Consider the following 19,090-nt stretch of genomic DNA (forward strand, 5'->3'; position numbering starts at 1 on the left):
GCCAGCATTGCAGGGCACCATTGCGAGAGCAAACCCACCCTTAAAAGCAAAACACAGGGCCTCATTATGTTGCTCTGACTAGCCTGGACCATTCTGTAGACCAGGCTGGTGTGGAACTCACAGAGATTCTCCTGCCTCTGTCTCCCCAGTGTTGTAATTAAAGGCGTAAGAAATCCCAGCACTGGGGAGGCAGGGGCAGGTGGATCTCTCTGTGAGTTCGAGGCCAGCCTGGTGAGTTCCAGGACAGCCTCCAAAGCTACAGAGAAACCCTGTCTCAAAAAACCAAAAAACCAAAAAAAAAAAAAAAAAAAAAAGGCATGAGACACCATAACTAACCCATTCTTGGTCTTACTCTTGCTGCCACATGCACCAAACCATCCCCACCCTGCACCACTGAAGCACCTGCATCCATGACCATCCCCACCCTGCACCACCGGAGTGCCTGCATCCATGGCCATCCCCACCCTGCACCACCGGAGTGCCTGCATCCATGACCATCCCCACCCTGCACCACCAGAGTGCCTGCATCCATGACCATCCCCACCCTGCACCACTGGAGTACCTGCATCCATGGCCATCCCCACCCTGCACCACCGGAGTGCCTGCATCCATGACCATCCCCACCCTGGACCACTGAAGCACCTGCATCCATGACCATCCCCACCCTGCACCACTGAAGCACCTGCATCCATGACCATCCCCACCCTGCACCACTGAAGCACCTGCATCCATGACCATCCCCACCCTGCACCACTGGAGTGCCTGCATCCATGGCCATCCCCACCCTGCACCACTGGAGTGCCTGCATCCATGGCCATCCCCACCCTGCACCACTGGAGTGCCTGCATCCATGGCCATCCCCACCCTGCACCACTGGAGTGCCTGCATCCATGGCCATCCCCACCCTGCACCACTGGAGTGCCTGCATCCATGAGGAATCGAGAAGTGTCTGTCTCCTCTTCTATATCAACTGTACCTTGCCTATGTGGGCCCACCAGAGCAGCTCTGCCCCACCACAGGACCCACAAATAGACATGCGAGCTCTGTGTCCACCTCAGAGCTCCCAAGCCTGCTCTCCTGATGTCACTGATGTGGACCAGCTGAAGAAGCTGTACAGAGCCACACTACCATGCCCACCAAACCAAAACCCTAAGACACATTTTTAAGGGGCTGTCTTTTAGAACCCATGACAGTTTGGACAAGTGTCTTCTACAGGCTCATGTGTTAAAGGCTTTGCCACCTGCCTGTATATACTGAGAAGGGACAGAACTTTTAGGAGGTGGGATCTGCTGTCACCTTGACACAAGCCAGAGTCATTTGGGAAGAGGGACTCTCAATTGTGAATATGCCCCCACCAGGTGGGCCTATGGGCAAGCCTGTGGTGCATTTTCTTAATTGGTGATTGCTGTGGAAGGACCCAGATCACTGTGAACTGTGCCACCCTTGGGTGGGTGATCCTGGGTGCTATAAGAAAGCAGGCTGAATAGGCAGAGTGCTAGAGAGGTCCCCAGAAATCCACAATGATACATCCTCTGTAGACTGCTGGCAATGGTCGAGAGAAAGCCTGATCTGACCTAGTCTGGTGATCAGATGGCCAAACACCCTAACTGTCCTGCTGGAACTCTCATCCAATAACTGATGGAAGTGGATGCAGAGATCCTAGGCCAGGCCCCAGGTGGAGCTCCAGGAGTCCAACTGTTGAGAAAGAGTGTGAATTGTTGAGACCAAGATTGGAAAAGCACAGGGACAAATAGCTAAACTAATGGAAGCACATGAATTATGAACCAAAGGCTGTGGAACCCCCAGCTGGATCAGGCCCTCTGGATAAGTGAGACAATTGAATAGCTTGATCTGTTTGGGAGGCATCCAGGCTGTGGAACCAGGACCTGTCCTTAGTGCATGAGCTGGCTGTTTGAAACCTTGGGCTTACACAGGGACACTTTGCTCAGCCTGGAAGGAGGGGACAGGACCTGCCTGTACTGAATCCACCACGTTTAAATGAATCCCCAGGGGAGCCTTGATCCTGGAGGAGATGGGAATGGAGGGGAGGGGCTGGGGGGAAGGTGGGACGGGGGCGGGAGGGGGGAGGACAGGAGAACCCATGACTGATGTGTAAAATTAAAACACAAATATAATAAATAACAAAAAAAAAAAGAAAGCAGGCTGAGCAAGCCTTGGGGAGCAAGCCAGTAAGCAGCACCCCTCCATGGCCTTGGCATCAGCTCTTGTTTCCAGGTTCCTGCCTTGAGTTCCTGCCCTGACTTCCCTCAGTGATGGACTGTTACCAGAAATGAGAGAAAGCCTTTCTTCCTTTAGTTACTTTTGGTCATGGTGTTTTATCCCAATAATAGAAATACTTTCTAAGACAGCTATTGAGAGGGAGTTAGGTTATTGCTAACAAGTGTTTCTCTTCACTTCTCTTCTCTTCTCTTCTCTTCTCTTCTCTTCTCTTCTCTTCTCTTCTCTTCTCTTCTCTTCTCTCTCTCTCTGTTTTTCTTCTCTCTCTCTCTCCCTGTGTGCCTCTGTCTCTGTCTCTCTGTCTCTGTCTCTCTCTGTGTCTTCCACACCTTCTCCTCAACCTTTTTTTTCTTTTCTTTTTTCTCATAGTGCCTTGAAACACAGAAAATCTAAGTTTGTTTTGAATTTCTTACGGCAAGTCTCTCATGCAGCCTAAGCTGACCTCAAAACCACTGTGTAATTTCATTTTGGTAATCTTGAGTGACTCATCCTCCTGCCGCTGCTTCCCACAGGCTGGAATTCTAGGTCTCTTCCAGCATTCCTGTCTTTGTGGTTTTAATTCTCTGACCCTTTTTTTTTTTCTTTCTTTATGGTTTCTGTCTGTCTTCTATTGCTTATATCTCTACCTCAACACACATATATTTGCTTTACTTTTAAATATCTTCTTATCTGACATTTATAACTTTAATTCCTTTTATGATTTTGTTTAGCCTCAAGTGTAAAAACGAAATGAAATTTTTTTTTCCAAATAATTCATGATACGCTGTTGTCTTTTGTTAGTGTCTGATTTGGGTGACTTTATGATGTGCTGAATATGTCTGTGCATTTGGGCTTCTCTGGCAAGATTCTCATTTCTATTTGCCCTTGGGCGATCTTAAGCAGTGAGTCCTAAAAAGAGGAGGAAAATAAGATGAGAAAGTCTGCCAAATGCTATAAAAAGAATAACTTGAAAAATATCTTACACAGAAATACATAGAACAATTATTTTACTGTAGGAGATGAGACGTTAAAATGAAGATAATAAGCTTATCCAGCCAGGCATGGTGATGGATAATTTAATCCCAGCACTGGGGAAGTCGAGGCACGTACTTATCTCTGTGAGTTTGAGACAGTTCTAGGACAGTCAGGGCTGTGTAGAGACCCTGCCTCAAAAACACCACAAAGAAAAAAAAGTTTATCCTAAGAGACAAGGAACAACACAGAGTGTTTGTCATCTGACTGGTGTTTGTTTGGGGTTCATTCATTTTATTTTATGTGTATGGATGCTTTACCTGCACGTGTGTCTGTGCACAACCCATGTGCAGCGCCAAGGAGGGTAAGAGGGCATTGGACCCTCTGGACTACTGTCCTTTTGGTTTATTTTCCTCTCCCTAATTTTAACACATACATTTTAATTGTTATTTATTTGTACATTTTTATTGAAAATAGATTCTCCTCTCATACACTACACCCGGACCACAGTTTCTTTCCCTCATTTGAGCCCATATGGTTCCCTGCTTCGTTGATTCTGTGGCCACTCTCCACTGGTGTTCTCCATCCCCTCTGGCTCCTAGCGTCTTCCAGCCTCTCTTCTGTGGCACATCTTGCAGGCAGGACAGGTAGTTGGTCAAAGGCTTTGTCAGCTGGTGGCCATGTTTCTCGTTTGGTAGCCTGAAGGGCACCTTCCTGCACCAAAGAGATTAGAATGTAGGGGTGAAGGCTCCATGAAGGCACCAGTTATACCTTTCCATGTTCAGTGAGCTCTGTGGATATTATCCACAGCAATGGGGTCCCTGGCAATGGGGCCCAGCTGTCAGTTTGCAGAGAGCAACATTTAAATTTTATTTTTATTTTTTTCTTACATTGACATACACAGTCTCTCCCTCTGTGTGTGTGTGTGAGAGAGAGAGACAGAGACAGAGACAGAGAGAGAGAGAGCACGCATGTGTGCACATGCGTAGAGGGTGGGATGATGGTAGGTGTCCAGCCTAGGACTCAAACCCAGGTCGCCAAGCTCAGCAGAAAGGCTTTACCTGCCTAGCCATTCCCCAGCTGGGATAAACAGTAGAACAACTAGAGATGTGATTCCGAGAGGGGAAGCTGTTGAACTAAGGATTTACTGCGGAAGCAGGAAAAGCGGTCAGGGGGGGGGGGGGGTACCAAGGAGTGATCCCCAGCAAGAGATAAAGTGAAGGAGAGTGATAAAAATGTAAAAATGTAAGATGTGGGGCTGGAGAGCTGGCTTAGCAGCTAAGAGTGCTGGCTGCTCTTCCAGAGGACCTGGGTTCAATTTCCTGAAACCACATGGCCACGAACCATCTGTAACTCCAGTCCCAAGGATCTGGTGCCCTCTTCTGGCGCCCACAGGTACTGCATCCATATGATGTCTAACCATTTACTCACACACATAAAATAAATATAAAAAACATATATTTTTTTTAAAGATTTCTTTATTATGTATACAGTGTTCTGCCTGCATGTGTCCTTGCAGGCCAGAAGAGGACACCAGATCTCATTACAGATGGTTGTGAGCCACCATGTGGGTGCTGGGAATTGAACTCAGGACCTCTGGAAGAGCAGTCAGTGTTCTTAACCTCTGAGCCATCTCTCCAGCCCAAAAACATATTTTTAAAGAAAACAAGAGAGGGAAACTAGAAACAGAAATATTAATGTCTCCTCAAGAAAGTTCTTACTAGAAGAAAATATGAATAACATATAGAACTATTTCAAAGTAATCCTGAGAAATCTTAAAATTAAAGTAACATAACATATAAGACTTCAGATTGGATATGTTCTGAAAGCCAAATAGAATGAGTAATTATGTACTTCATATTAAGACATTATAATATCATTTTCAAAGAAAAAATGTTTCAAAGAGATAGAATAGGTCATTTGAGGGGAAACGACACCAGTGCTGGACTTTTCAATAGGAACACTGACAGTATGCTGATAATGTGGTAACATGTTCAAAAACTCAAAGACATAACTTAGGTATTAAGATGTTGATACAAGTTTTAAAATAGTGGTGGAAGTGTTAAGATAATTTTGAGACCAAGATTCCAAGATAAAATCAAGGCTGTGGCAGGGCCAGGAAGAGCTAGCTAGCTCAGTGGGCAAAGTGCTTGCCACAAAAGCACAAGGACCCGAGTTCGGATCCCCGGCACTCATGTGCGAAGCCAGGTGCAGAGACACACACCTCTAATCCCAGTGCAGGGTAGGCAGGTGGATCACAGGAGCTTGCTGGCCAGCCTGTCTAGTTGAGTAAATGAGCTCCAGGTTAAAGAAACATCCTCAGTTCTTGGTCTGAAAATTGCAGAAAAGAGAGGCATTCGTTTTCTGTTTATTACTGCTTACACAGTGACCAAAATCAACCTAGAGGAGGGCTTGTGTGGCTTACAGGTTACAGTCCTCCATCAGGGAGCCTGGGCAGGAACCTGGAGGCAGGAACTGAAACAGAGACCATGGAGGGGTGCTGCTGACTGGCTTCTCCCTGTGGCCTGCTCTGTTTGTTTTTTTACACAACTCAGGACCACCTTCCCAGAGGTGACACTTTTCAGTGGACTGGGCGTTTCCACCTCAGTCATCAGTGAAAAATAAAAGTGCCACAGACTTGCCCAAAGCTAATCTGATGGAGGCAATTCCTCAACTGAGTTTTCCTCTTCTGAGGTGACTCTAGTTTGTGTCAAGTTGACAAAAAAAACAACCAGTTCTCTCTCTCTCTCTCTCTCTCTCTCTCTCTCTGTGTGTGTGTGTGTGTGTGTGTGTGTGTGTGTGTGTGTGGTGTTCCAGTGTCTTCAGAATCAAGAAGAGCGTATCAGATCACCTGGTGCTGGAGTTGCTTGTGATCCACTCAACATGGGTGCCTGGAACTGAACTCAGGTCCTCTGGAAGAAGCAAGCACTTCTAACCACTGAGCCAACTCTCCAGCTCCCTTAAAATCTTTTATTACTGAAAATATAAACCCCAAGAAGGGATCCTGATAATATATGGTAGCCCAGGTGGGACTCCCCAAAATTTCCTGTAACTGTTTTAAATAAGCAAGAAACGATTTGTATTCAGCCATATACAATTCAAAACCAATCGTGCTAACATCAACACTCTTGTGTTTAGACTTACATGCTATCTGTACATGAAACTTTCCAGGAACGCACAGAAATAGAGGGAACCATATGTCTAGTGCCTTGTACATCACTTAGTTGTATTTGATCTCACATTCCATCTTTCTTTTATTAAGTCTTCTCGTTTATTCTTTAACAGTTTCACTTATACCTGTATAGAATGTATTTTAATCATATTTACTCCCTCCTCCCAACGCCTCGAAGCCCTCCTCACACATGCCCCTACCAATTTTGTGTCTGCAGAGGGTCCAGCCTTCTGCAGGTCAGAGAGACTGGGTACAAGATGCAAAATTGGAAAGAAAAACAGTTCTTTTCTGAGGGTTAAAGGCTCCTTTGTCTTTCCATTATTCTTTCTGTGGCTTGTCCCACGCTATTCTTTTTCTGTCCTGCTGTGGAAATAAAGTTCTGATTGGTCAGTGGCCAGGCAGGAAGTATAGGCGGGACAAGAGAGAAGAAAATTCTGGGAGGTGGAAGGCTGGGTGGAGAAAGACACCGCCAGCTGCCACCATGACAAGATGTAAGGTACTGGTAAGCCATGAGCCGTGTGGCAAAGTATAGATAAATAGAAACGGGTTAATTTAAGATAGAAAAAGTAGATAACAAGCAGCCTGCCATGGCCATACAGTTTATAAGCAATATAAGTTTCTGTGTGCTTTCTTGGTTGGGTCTGAGCAACTGTGGGACTGGCGGGTAAGAGAGATTTGTCCTGACTGGGCCAGGCAGGAAAACTCCAACTATACTGTTCTGTTCTTCTACCCTGATGATTCTTTTCTTTGTACTTCCTGATGGCGGCTTCCTTCTACCTTACTTTATTTTCTCCCTTACAGCTTGTATACCCCATCAGAACCTTTCAAGAAATATAAAAATTACAGTGTGGTTACATTCTGTTTTTTAAGTGAATGATTATAATGAATACAAATTTAAAAAAAAAAACCAGCATGTTTTCCATATCCCTTACATGATTAAACATTTTATATGTTACAGGTGAAAAACAAGTTCTCCCCAGAACCCACACACATTCATGTCCAAGCCACTTGGTAGAGATTAGCAGAGTGTAAGCAAGCAAGGGATTTCTCTCAGCCAGTTTTCGCTGGCATTTCACAATTATAAAGAAAGGACCAATCATTTTATTATTTATCTCAAAAGGTAATCTTGTAAAAAAAAAACTTACAAGAATCACAAATCTAAACCTTTATATAGGAAAAACAACCAGTCAGTTCTACTTTAAGTCCTCAGGGCACAAGCCCACTTATCAATGGTTTTTCATGTCAGGAAGCTGAGGGCAGAAATGGGGACAAGGAATCACCTTCGATTACCAACCCATTCTTGCAAGTCAGCCAGCAATAGCCAGACTGCCATTGTTCCTGTTCTCTGACCTCAACAAGTCCCTTGCTCAACTATTAAAAGTGTGCCTTTCTAAACTTTAAATTGTCCCAAGATTTTCTACCTCAAAGCCCCTAACAAAAACAACTAGCCTAATCTTACCAACAATTCTAAATGTCTAAATTCTTTATAAGAGTGGTGGTGAGTCATTAATCTGCTCCAGCAGCAATGCTTGGAAAAAGTCAATCACTGTTATTGTAAGTATGAGTAACACTGCCCAGTGAGGGGTTAGAAACCCCCTGGGAGTTTTCATACAGCCCATAGATGATGAGGGACGTGGTGACCACAAAGGCATCAATCGAGCTCTGCTCAATAACAGCACGAGGTAGGTCCTCAGGACACGTCGTCCTCGGGGCTTTGCCTCTCCAAGGCTCACTCAGGCATGGCTTTGCCAACCACCCAGCTGTGTTCCATGAGTTCCAATGCTGCCTGTCGGTCCCCTCGCATGGCCCCCGACACATGTCCTCTTCTCTTTTTTCCATTGTGACCCACTGAGTCCAATTAGTACCGCTCCTGTGTGTATAGTTGTGAGAACCACCCCCACGGAGCATGGACAACCTATCTGTGTCCAAACCCTAAGGAAAAATGATTCTCTCTTCCCCAGCAGCCATCAACTGAAAAACACTTCTCAGTAGGGGTGGGGCCTCATGAGTCCTCTCCCTACCCGTCCATGCCAGAGTGTTGACTAGTTTGATACTGTGAAGGTCACATTAACTGCCATGAATTCATGTTTACGGTGGCCGTCATGTCCCAATGACAGCATTGCACAGGTCTCCTCCCCATCCTCCCAGCCCTTACCTTTTCTTCCCTGCTCCCTCTCCCATGATATTTTGTGAGGCTTGAGGCAAAAGATTAATACAGATATTCCAATCAGGGCTTAGCAGTCTCTTAGTTTCATATTCTCAGCTCTTTGACCAGTTAGGAATCTCGGCATTAACTACTCTCTACAGCAGAAAGAAGTCTCTCTGACCAAAGTTAGGAAGAGCACAAATCAATACATATGAATATTTTGAGGCACTTGACATGACCATTTAGCAGCACACCACCAGGAGGCTTCTCCCACTGTAGGGTCCCTGCATGTGGCATGGCTGGCAGCGAAATGACCCGTGAACAAGCAGGAAAGAAAACTAACTTTCTAAGTCTAACTTAGCTGGGCTGGGCCAAACTTCGGGAATTTGGTGCCACTGTCAGGACATTTAAGCACAGTACAATTTGGGAAAAAAGTTTCCTGTTATCCACATAAGGAGGCATAATTATATCGAAACTCAACTCAGGGTACAAGTTATTTCTTCCAAGAACATGGGTTCTAGAGATAGGTTTCCTGTACTAGCTTTAGTGCCTAGGGATGGATCTGGAGTGGTCTCTGTCGCGCAGATAGCGTAGAGGTCATTTGGGCTACCTCTTGTTCTCACTGTGGGAGCTTGACATGGCCTGGCCCTACAATAACATAGATCACCAGACTGTCAATCACCTTCAGTTCCCAGCCTTTTGGGTGGAAAACCAGGTTATTATACATTCTTTCCTTTGGAATAACAATTCTGTGTGCTTAACGTTCCTGTTTTCCCTGGTGATCTGTGGGCACAAGGACCTCTGTGCTCCCAACATCCCTCCATTTTCTTCTTGGAAGACCAATCCATAGATGGTGCCGTGTACTTTCTGTAGATGGACAGGAAGTACAATCTCTAGTTGTCTGCTAGGGTTCAGGAAACAAAGCCAGAGGCACCAGCAGCCTAGACTCTGAAGTCCTACAAACTCCTTTGGATACAAATTGTAAAGGAAGTCATAAATGGTTCTAGAAGAGAATAATGGAGATGTCCGCCACTGAACTGTCTGCAATGTGATGGTGAGAGGGCGTAACGGCACAGGCCCTGGGTTCCAGGGGTCTCCCCGGGTGGGGAGCACACACGCAACAGAGTGCATGTCAGCACTGGCAAACAGTGGCTGAGCAAGAGAAACAGATGGGGAAAGTGCATCAGGTTATTTTATAGAAACCTGAGAATACAGACACAGGCCTGGGGAGACGGCTCAGTGGTCAAGCGCACACACTGCTCTCACCGAGAACTGAGGTTCGGTTCCCAGCACTTACTCCCAGCAGCTCACTAATGCCTGTGACTCCAGCTCCAGGGGATCTGGTGCCCTCTTCTGGCCTCTACAGACACAGCACTCATGTGCACGCACACGCGAACACACACACACACACACACACACACACTAAAAAAGAAATACAGTCACAAGGGAGGAATGACTTCTGTGAGGTTTCAGTGGAATGAAGGAGTATCAAATGCATAAATGCGAGTAGTGGTCTCAGTTTGAAGAAACCAAGTGGAAATTTTTAAAAAATGAAGATAATGATAAATGGAGCAAAAATATGGACACAGATAGATGACAGCCGTGCATTGACGTATCTGTGAAGAAACTTCTATATTTTATTCTCCCGCACATCAAAAAAAAAAGAAGAAGAGGAGGAGGAGGAGGAGGAGAAGGAGGAGGAGGCAGGAGGAGGAGGAGACAGAGAAGGGGAAGAAGGAGGGGTGGGGGGAGGAAAAACCATCCTGTCATTGTGGTGGCCTTTTTAAGGTTGCTGTCAATGGCAGATGTCCATGTTGAATGTCCAGGGTCCAGGCTGTACTGGACGTCACATGTGCTGAACATCATTCTGGCTTCCTCTTGTTTTGTGGACGTGACATTGTTTTTTGCTTCCCCAAAGGATCCCCTACACACATGCACAAATCAATAATCATGTTTGTATAAGCCGACTTTCTCTGTGAAGGTGAGATTGCCTCTTGATAAACCAGCACAATACTGACCCCTGGTGGTCAGCTCTTACATGTGGCTGAAGGAGCGGTCGGTATAGGGTCTGCTTAAAAAAAACATCTTTTTTCTTCAACTTCTTGGCTTCCTCTGTTCGTAGTCTGAATAAGCTAATCCCATCTTATCCTTTAAGTCATTTTTCTCTCATTTTAAGGAATCTTGAGCAAGAGGAGAGGAAGCCAGGGGATACGATGTTTCCGCATTCTACTCTGATGCAATCCTAGAGTCTGGACTCAGGCACTAGTGGACATACAAAGGGCTTGTGAGTCGCTCACTCAGGAAACGGAGCGGTGAGGCATGTGATGCCAACAGAGGTAGGAGAGAGAATGAGGAAGTCCTGGGAGAGGAGGCACGGGTGTTGGGGACTGTGAGAGGGTCTGACCCCAGTGCAGATTAACTTCCCATGGGTGGTCAGCTTGGGGGAGATCTGGGCTGTGGGGATCATGGATCTTAGGGTGCTCAATGCCAGAGTGACAGTCACCACTGGTGATTTGTCTCCTGTGGGCTTGCCTGATGGTTTCAGTAGGGTTGTAGTATTCAGTGGTTGGGCAGCTCTGGCCACTGGGTAGGGTTAGGAGAATAATCATTCTTCTCACACCCTGACATATGGCTAAATGTGCCCAAGGCTTCAGGAAGGCTGGGATATTCTTTAGCCTCCATCATCACTGTCTCTGCCATATCCTCACGCCCCTGAGGAAGAAAGGTGGAGGAGAAACTCACATAAAGCCTTTCTACGCCTTCTCCTGCCCCAGGACTGTGATCTGGAACCCTCGTCCTTCCTCCCTAGCCCTTCCTCCAGGCATCTTCTGCGCCCTTCTGACCCAGAAGAGAGATTACCATCCAGGGCCAGGCCTCTCTCTTCCTAGGAGGATAATTTCTGAGGAATAGGCAGAGAGTCTTAGAAATAACACTTCGGTGCATCTTCCTAGGTATATACCCTGGGACAGTTGTGACCCCAGATCTATTGCCCCTGTAACATACATTACACTGGTGTGTGGGTGTGCGTGCGTGCATGCGTATGTGTGGGTGGGGGGGGTGCGTGAGTGTGCGTGTGCAGGAGCTGCCTCTGGACGTGAGGCTCTATCTATCATGCCCCATTCAGAATGAAGCAGGTCTGCTTCCAAGTGTCCTCCAAGGCCTCTTGTCTGGGGACGGGTGGCCTGACCCTCCTACTCTTGTGGCAGGGCAAAAACAGGCCAGGAGTGAAAACCAGCCAAAAGGTAACACGTCCAGAAGCTACTATTGTTTACCCTGTGATATGAGCGTGCAGGGGCAGAGAAGCCATGGGAAGCTGGTCCCTGGAGAGAAAGCTCAACTGGGAACTAGCTGGCTGCCTCAACTTCCCCCACTGGTTTTTGTTGGGTGTTGTGAGCCCCATATTTGATGGTATCTGTCTTCTATTTGTTTGTTTTTGGAAGCTTCACCCAAGGCTTCAGACACTGCTCTGCTGGGGACTCTGTCAGAAACTCCAACTGATGCTTCCATAGGGCTTCCTTAGTTTTGCTGGATGTTTTAAGCTCCCGGTTTCACGATGGTTTGCTCTCTCTACTACTTGGTATTTATCCTTTATATTTTGGGTTGCTGTGTCCTTAATAAACACACTCATTCGAAATTCAAAATATAGTTCTCCCGGATCACTCACCAGATGCTACAGAGCACCCTCACCCTAAGCCACGCCACTCACCTGGCAGCGTCTCCGGCAAAGGACCACACAGCAAACTGACAGCATCAGGCTCTTGAACAGCAGGAGTCCATACTGCACAAAGACCGGAAGGCTCGGGGAGACCCAGGCCAGAGAACTGTGGTTTCTGGAGGCAGGGAGCAGAAAGAGGAGTCTGGGTTGAGACGTCACCTGCTTCTGAGTGGCTCCCAGCTGGAGTTTGTGTGCATAAGGATCCACCCTGAGCTCCTGAGGGACAGTGGGAGCAAGTGGGAATGAGAGCCATGGGGTGAGCCTGTGAGAAAACCCACTTATAAGAAACCCAGTTGGAAGGGTGAAAACTCTGGCTGGGGATTTGAACAGCTGGGAGAAGGCACCTCCTCAGCGGGTCAGCTAGAAAGTCGTCAAGCTGGCCCAGAAGCAAGGGCGGCTGCGGTCACAGAGAAAGACGGGTCTGCTGGGAGGACATGGCCAGAATTCAGCGGGCCAGTGAGGAGGCCACAGAGAGCCACTTATGAAGGGGACCTGAGTCATTTCCCTGTCCGCTCCTTAGAGGCTCTGGTCCAGAACTGTGCAGTCTCTGGATCTCATCTTTTGGGTTGTGAAGTTGTGGCTCATCTTTGAGAGGCTCTGAAACCCGAGAGGCTCCGCCCTCTCGCAGGTGGGAGGGGTCTGTGCCACCACCAACTGTGCTCAGGGTTCAGAAGCCCACAGCAGTCCCCGCTGAAAGCATTTCCCAGTGCCTGGCTGCTTTGCTCATTGTCAAGGTGTGAGGGGTGGTCTTGGTGTTTCTAACTTATTGGCAGGTGTGAACGTGCTTGTTTGCCTTTCAGATTTTCTCTTCCACTATCTTTCTGTTGTCTGCCATCTTTTTCTTTGAGAGCCATGAAATGCACTGCTGCAATTTGTGTTTAGCCTTTTAAAATGAATTTTTCTCAGTCTGCTATCTGCTTGTGAACGTTTCCCATAATGTTGTTTGTTGAGCAGAATTTCCCTCCTTGATGCTTAATTCCACCCCCTGCGATGTGTGTTTTTAAAGTTTTCTGAAAAAAAGTAAAAAAATAAAAATTCTCCTCCTCACCTGGATATTCATCTGCTTTTTGTTGATTGATTGATTGATTGATTTTTTGAGACAGGGTCTTTCTATTAAGTAGCCCTAACTGTCCTGGAACTCGCTATGTAGACCACTGACCTCAAATTCACAGAGATCCACCTGCCCCACCTCCCTGATACTAAGTGTTTATATATTTTATCTTGGTATATGGAAGCAGTATATCTAGTGTGCTAGACTTTTCAAAGAAAACATTTACAGGTTTCTCTGGTCTTCATAAAAAAAAAATCCATTTAAACCCAGTGGTGATGACGCACGCCTTTAATCTCGGCACTAGGGAGGCAGAGGCTGGTGGATCTCTCTGAGTTTGAGGCCAGCCTGGTCTACAGAGTGAGTTCCAGGAGAGCCAGGACTATATCTGTCTCAAAAAAAAAATCCATTTAATTTATTGTAGTCTCACTGTCTTTCCTTACTCACAGGGCCTGGTGGCTTCAGCTATCTTGTTACATTTGATATGGAATCTCATTCTTGTTCCTTTGGAGATAATCTCTAAGTTTCCAGAATGTTCTGATCTTGACACTCTCAAGTCATGAATGAGGTCCACAGGGGTCAGTCTGCTTGTCTGTGGCTCTATGTGCTGTGGGCATGGTTCCTAGTTCCCCTCTTGACAATGTCTTTACATGGATGTGTGGTGTGGTGTGGTGGGATGTGGCGGGGTGGGGGTGGGGGGCAGGATTCAAAGATCTACTTTTTGAGACACGGTCTCTTTCTTAGCCTAGAGCTCACTGGTTGGTGAGACTAGCTGGCCATTGAGTCCCTGAGATCCGCCTCCAAGCACTGTGAATACAGGCACACGCTGCCATACCCAGCTTTTTATGTGGGTGCCAGGGACCCAAACTCGGGTACTTATGCTTGCATAGCAGACACTTTCTTTCATCTTTGAGCCATCTCCCTAGCCCTGTATGAGTCTGTAATCTGAAACCCTTGTCCTGCAATTCTGTGAAATGTATATGTCTATTCTTTCTTCAAATATCTCTTCCTTTCCATCCTTCAGGGATTCTGATTCATTCCGATCCTCACTGTCTTTGCTACAGCTTCTGCATCCAGCCCTCGCCTCCCTTCTCCACCCCCATGTCCGGACCAGGGAGATCTGCAGAACTCAGTGTCCAGCCATTCTGAGAATGATCCTGGGGTCCCTGGTTCGTGGGCTCCATGAGCTCTCTGGGCATGCTCTCCCAGGACCCTCCCTCTGAAGACACCTGACTCACCTGTGCTCAGAGCCATTGATGAAAAAGCCGGTGGTTTCCTCTGGAGAAGTGGTCAGAACTAAGAGGAAACAAAGACGGTGGTCACTCAGGTGACCAGGACGGAGACCAATGAGAGGAGGAGGAGAGGGGTTCTAGATGGAAGCACACCTCACAGCCCCTCAGGCCAGGGGTACAATTTTTAGCTTATACTTATTTTTTGTTTACATATATAAGGGCATCAACCCTAAAGGCTGGCCTCCCCTAACCCCAACCCTCCCCCAATCACCTGGATACCCCCTTTCCCGTGGCACACCTACCTGTGCTTGTTGGGAGCTTGGTGGCTGTCTCTGGAGTAAGAGGGGGAAAGAGAAAATAGCCATGCATGAACCGGAGAATGGGGTCTGGGGCGAAACTGTGAAAGATGGAGGAGGCTCGGAGGTAGCTGAGCCTAAATTCTTTAACTTAAAACATTTACATATTTATGGGCTGTTGAGATTGCCTGAAGACCTGAGTTCAAACCTTAGAACCTACAGTGGAAAGAGAGAGCCAACCCAAAGGTTGTCCCCCCAGAATCCATGTGTGCACCATGGTCCATGCATTCATACCTACAATAATAATAATAATACAATAAATTCATTCATTCATTCATTTGTTATGTATACAGTGTTCTGCCTGCATGCATGCCAGAAGAGGGCACCAGACCTCATTATAGATGGTTGTGAGCCTCCATGTGGTTGCTGGGAATTGAACTCACGACCTCTGGAAGAGCAGCCAGTGCTCTTAACCTCTGAGCCATCTCTCCAGCCCCCACAATAACTTTTAAAGGGGCCTTTACACATTATGCTATGCCATTTGCTGTTTCAGTTCTTGTATATATTGTGTGACATTCAAACCAAAGTCAACCTGTGTACTCAACATTTATCATTTATTCATTTAAAAATGATTAGAGGCTGGAGAGATGGCTCATCAGTTAAGAGCACTGGCTGCTCTTGCAGAGGATCAGGGTTTGCTTCCCAGCAACTACATGGTGGCTCACAACCAACCATAACGCTAGTTCTAGGGGATCTAACACTCCCTTCTGACCTCCAGGGCACCAGGCATGTACATGTTGCACAAATACACATGCAGGCAAAACATGCATGCATATAAAATAAAATAAGTAAATATTCTAAATTTTTAATAATAAAAAATAAATAGTACATTACTGTTGTCTAAGGTCTCTCTACAGTGGAGCACAGCATCGGAATCTCTTTCCCCTTCGTAATACTCTTTAGCCCAGCACCCTATCACTCATTCCTCATTTTTCTCTCAGCCTCTGGTACCCACCAATCAGTTTCCAATGTCTATTAAATCAGCATTTTGTTGTTGTTGTTGTTGTTGTTTGGTAGTTTTTGAGACAGGGTTCCACTATGTAGCTCTGACCTGCCCAGAACTCCCTGTATAGAACAAGCTGACCTCAAACCCACCGAGATCCACCTACCTCTGCCTCGTGAGTGCAGGGATTAAAGGAGTGTGCCACCATGCCTGGCTAATTTTTTTAAAAGTCAGAGTTCCATGTAGCCCAGGCTGACCTCATACTTACTGCATAGCTCAAGATGGTGAACTTGTGATCCACCTGCCTCTACCTCCCAAGGGCTGGGACCACCGGCTGGCAGGACACAGAACTTGGAGGCTGTCTTCAGAACCACTATGCTAACTTACACTCCCACTAGCCGCTGAGCTCCCTTTCTCCAGGCTTCCTGCACCCGTTACCTTTGTCTTTGGGGGAGAGTGATTCTTACTACAGTGGGGGGTCGCTCACTGCATTTTGCACAGTTCCCCAGTTGTTAGTGATGTGGAGAATATCCCTGGCGATTTGTATGCTGTGCTTTGATTCGGTGTCATTTTTAAACTGGCTCAGATTGGAGCTGGGATCTTTATGCTTAATTCAAATCTGGCCTCCCCGTGGGACGTGGGCGGTGCTGGACCGGAGAGCACACTTCATCTCTCGATGTCCCCATTGCCCAGGCCCTAGGGGATCCACCCACAGGGAAGGCTCCATTGAATCTCAGGCTCCCCGGGTTACCTGGCCATCCACCTTGCTCCTCAAAAACCTACCCATCTTTGTTTGGAGCCAGATGCTGGTCGGTGGAGGAAGAGTGGACAAAACTGTAAGAGAAAAAGATGATGACCTTGCGGAGTAGTGAAAGGAGAATCCTATCTGACCCCCAAACAGTGACAAGATATAGGGGAGCTCAGAGCAGCTCTTTGAGGGTGCCTTGGGCTGGGAGTGATCTGCACCTCAGGTCTGCACAGGTGTGCCTGTGTGAAAAAGAGTCAGAGACGGCTCAGCCATTGAGAACTCAGACTGCTCCTGCAGAGGAACTGAGTTTAGTTCCCAGCACCCACACTGGGTGGTTCACAGCCACTTGTGACTCTAGCCCCAAGGGGATCCTATGCTCTGGCCTCCATAGCACTGGCACACACATGGCATGTGCCTGTGAGTGCACATAACATAAAATAAAAACATTCTTTTTTTTTTTTTTTTTTTTTTTGAGACAAAGTCTCACTAATATCTCTGGCCATCCTGGAACTCACATCTGTAGACCAGGTTCATGTTTAACTCATAGAGATCCGCCTGCCTCTGCCTCTCAAATGTTGGCATTAAAATTGCACCATGCCAGGCTAAAATAAGCAAGGGTGGGAGAGACTCCAGATCCCTGCCCCCATGAAACTCAGACATTGTTTCTCAGTGCCAGAGCCAGAAATGACACAATAAGAAGTTGCCTCAGGGGACAGGGCATCTCACTCTCCTCAGTCAGAGCAGGTGTCAGGACTGGGGACAACAGAGGCAAGGGATAAGTGATATGTATTTTCATTTGGTCCCTAGGAGAGGGGTTATATAAAGGCCTTACCCTGAGACACCACCAGGCTGATGTTTCTGAGAACTTTGATTACATTTCGGGAAGCGTCATATAGTCCACACCAGTAGAATGCCGAGTCCTTCTCCGTGAGCCGGGTGAGGGTGATGCTGAAGAAGCCAGCTTCAGGATCGTCCCAGATTGTGTGTTGTGACTCTTTGACTGCTCTCCGAGGCTCAGATGTTGTGACCACTCTGTTGCATTTATTTGGAGATGTCTGCTGACACCATGATTTTGGCACATAAGGCCCTGCTTCAGGCTTATACTGGCATCGCACGGAGACGTCCTGTCCTACCACTGTATGAAGTTCCTCAGACACAACTGTCGACCCCCAGACACCTGGACAACAAACCCTCCATCAGACCCCCTACTGTATACGTCTATTTACAGGGTTGGGAAAGCTGAGAGGCGATGACTTTTAGCACCCAGACTCCTAGCATGGCCCGGAGGTCATCCCTGGTCACTGGAAGCCGTCCGTGGTCACAGGGTCAGCTTGATTCCTGCCTGAGCCTTGTCCCTTCATCCCACTTCTCAACCCCTTGAGAACCATCTCACCTGAGGCCAGCAGCAGCAGCAGCAGCAGCACCGGGGCCAGTAGTACTTGTGAGCACCTCCAGGCCATACCCCCTTGATTCTGTCAGTGGAGGAGAGGAGAAGGGGAGCTTGGGACGGGGGCAACAGTCTCCCCGTGTCTCAGCATCTGTGGGCCGAAAGACTTAAGGAAGGAGCAGGGCTTTGATTGGGGAAGTAGTTGACCTGGGTAGGCGGGCTCTGAGGACCCATGACAGGAACAGTTGCCAGGTCTGGACTGGGGAGCCCCAGCTGCAGGTCCATCTCTAGCCTTCATACCTCAGCCCTGCCCCAACCCCTGGTCCTCCTTTTGCTCAATCCATCCCCATCTCAGCCACTCCACACCATCCATCAATCACATTCCTTCATTATTGCTACAAAAAAAAATGTTAAAAACAAAACAAACCAAAAAAGAACCTATGTGAAGTAAGAGGCCCGTTCCTCTTTTCTTTTTCCGTGAGAAAGGTCAAAGGCCCCTAGAGGCGTATGAAGAGTCCTGGGTATACTCACCCCCAAGAGAAGTCAGGGACCTCACTCCGGACAACAATGTGTTTTTATCCTGGATGGTTTGTGAGCCACCAGATTCCAATGCCAGGCTGTAAGGATGGTCCCTGGGAAAGGTGGGGGTGGGGGGCTAGCAGGAGGTAAAAGAGTGTTGAGGAGGATTATCAGAGGGGAAGTCAGGATCACTTAGGGGTGGGAAAGGAAGTGGGGGAATTCATGACCATGTCAACTGGTGCTTGTTGAAGGGACACATGAGTGAGTGGAACAATGAAAAGTCATCTCCTGCAAAAATCTCTCATGCAAAAATCCCACATGCAAAAATCCCACGTGCAAAAATGTGTGGAAGAAGTGGTGACCCATGCTGGAACAATCTGGCAATAAAAACATAAAATACTCACAAGTCCAGGTTAATGTAGGAAGATGGTGGAGGAGATAAACCCCTGGGTGAGACCAATGCCTCCCACGTGCAAGGATTCTGAAAGGATCAAGCAGACGCCATAACAGACTGCTCAGTCTTCTCTCAGAGATCAGGCCTCAGTTTCAGTTTCCTGAGACTTGAGCAAGCAGTTTCTGGGAGGGCCATGAACAAAAGACATAGTCCCTGCAGTAGCTCCCTTTCTGCACATACT

At 47.2% G+C, this 19,090-nt stretch overlaps 1 protein-coding gene across 1 annotated transcript; it reads right to left on the bottom strand.

Annotated features, from left to right (window-relative positions):
* Positions 1 to 10,238: 10,238 nt before the first annotated feature.
* Treml4 (triggering receptor expressed on myeloid cells like 4) lies at positions 10,239 to 18,530 on the bottom strand. Its single transcript, XM_036168277.1, has 8 exons — positions 18,468 to 18,530; positions 17,943 to 18,021; positions 17,382 to 17,726; positions 16,585 to 16,635; positions 14,805 to 14,834; positions 14,509 to 14,566; positions 12,214 to 12,337; positions 10,239 to 11,219 (listed from the first exon to the last, which is right to left on the bottom strand). The coding sequence occupies exons 2-8, from the start codon at positions 18,007 to 18,009 to the stop codon at positions 11,067 to 11,069; spliced, it is 828 nt and encodes a 275-aa protein (XP_036024170.1). The 5' UTR covers positions 18,010 to 18,021; positions 18,468 to 18,530; the 3' UTR covers positions 10,239 to 11,066.
* Positions 18,531 to 19,090: the final 560 nt, after the last annotated feature.

This window comes from Onychomys torridus, chromosome 18 (genome assembly GCF_903995425.1).
Source record: "Onychomys torridus chromosome 18, mOncTor1.1, whole genome shotgun sequence".
In the NCBI taxonomy this organism is placed as follows: Eukaryota; Metazoa; Chordata; class Mammalia; order Rodentia; family Cricetidae; genus Onychomys; species Onychomys torridus.

What these genes read in the sequence shown, in the direction of transcription:
- Treml4 (XM_036168277.1), bottom strand. Translation starts at nt 18,009, where the DNA reads ATGGCCTGGAGGTGCTCACAAGTACTACTGGCCCCGGTGCTGCTGCTG. An exon ending in ATCAATGGCTCTGAGCACAG is followed by an intron (nt 12,338 to 14,508) that starts GTGAGTCAGGTG and finishes CCCTGCCTCCAG; the next exon opens with AAACCACAGTTCTCTGGCCT. An exon ending in TTTGCCGGAGACGCTGCCAG is followed by an intron (nt 11,220 to 12,213) that starts GTGAGTGGCGTG and finishes TTTCTTCCTCAG; the next exon opens with GGGCGTGAGGATATGGCAGA.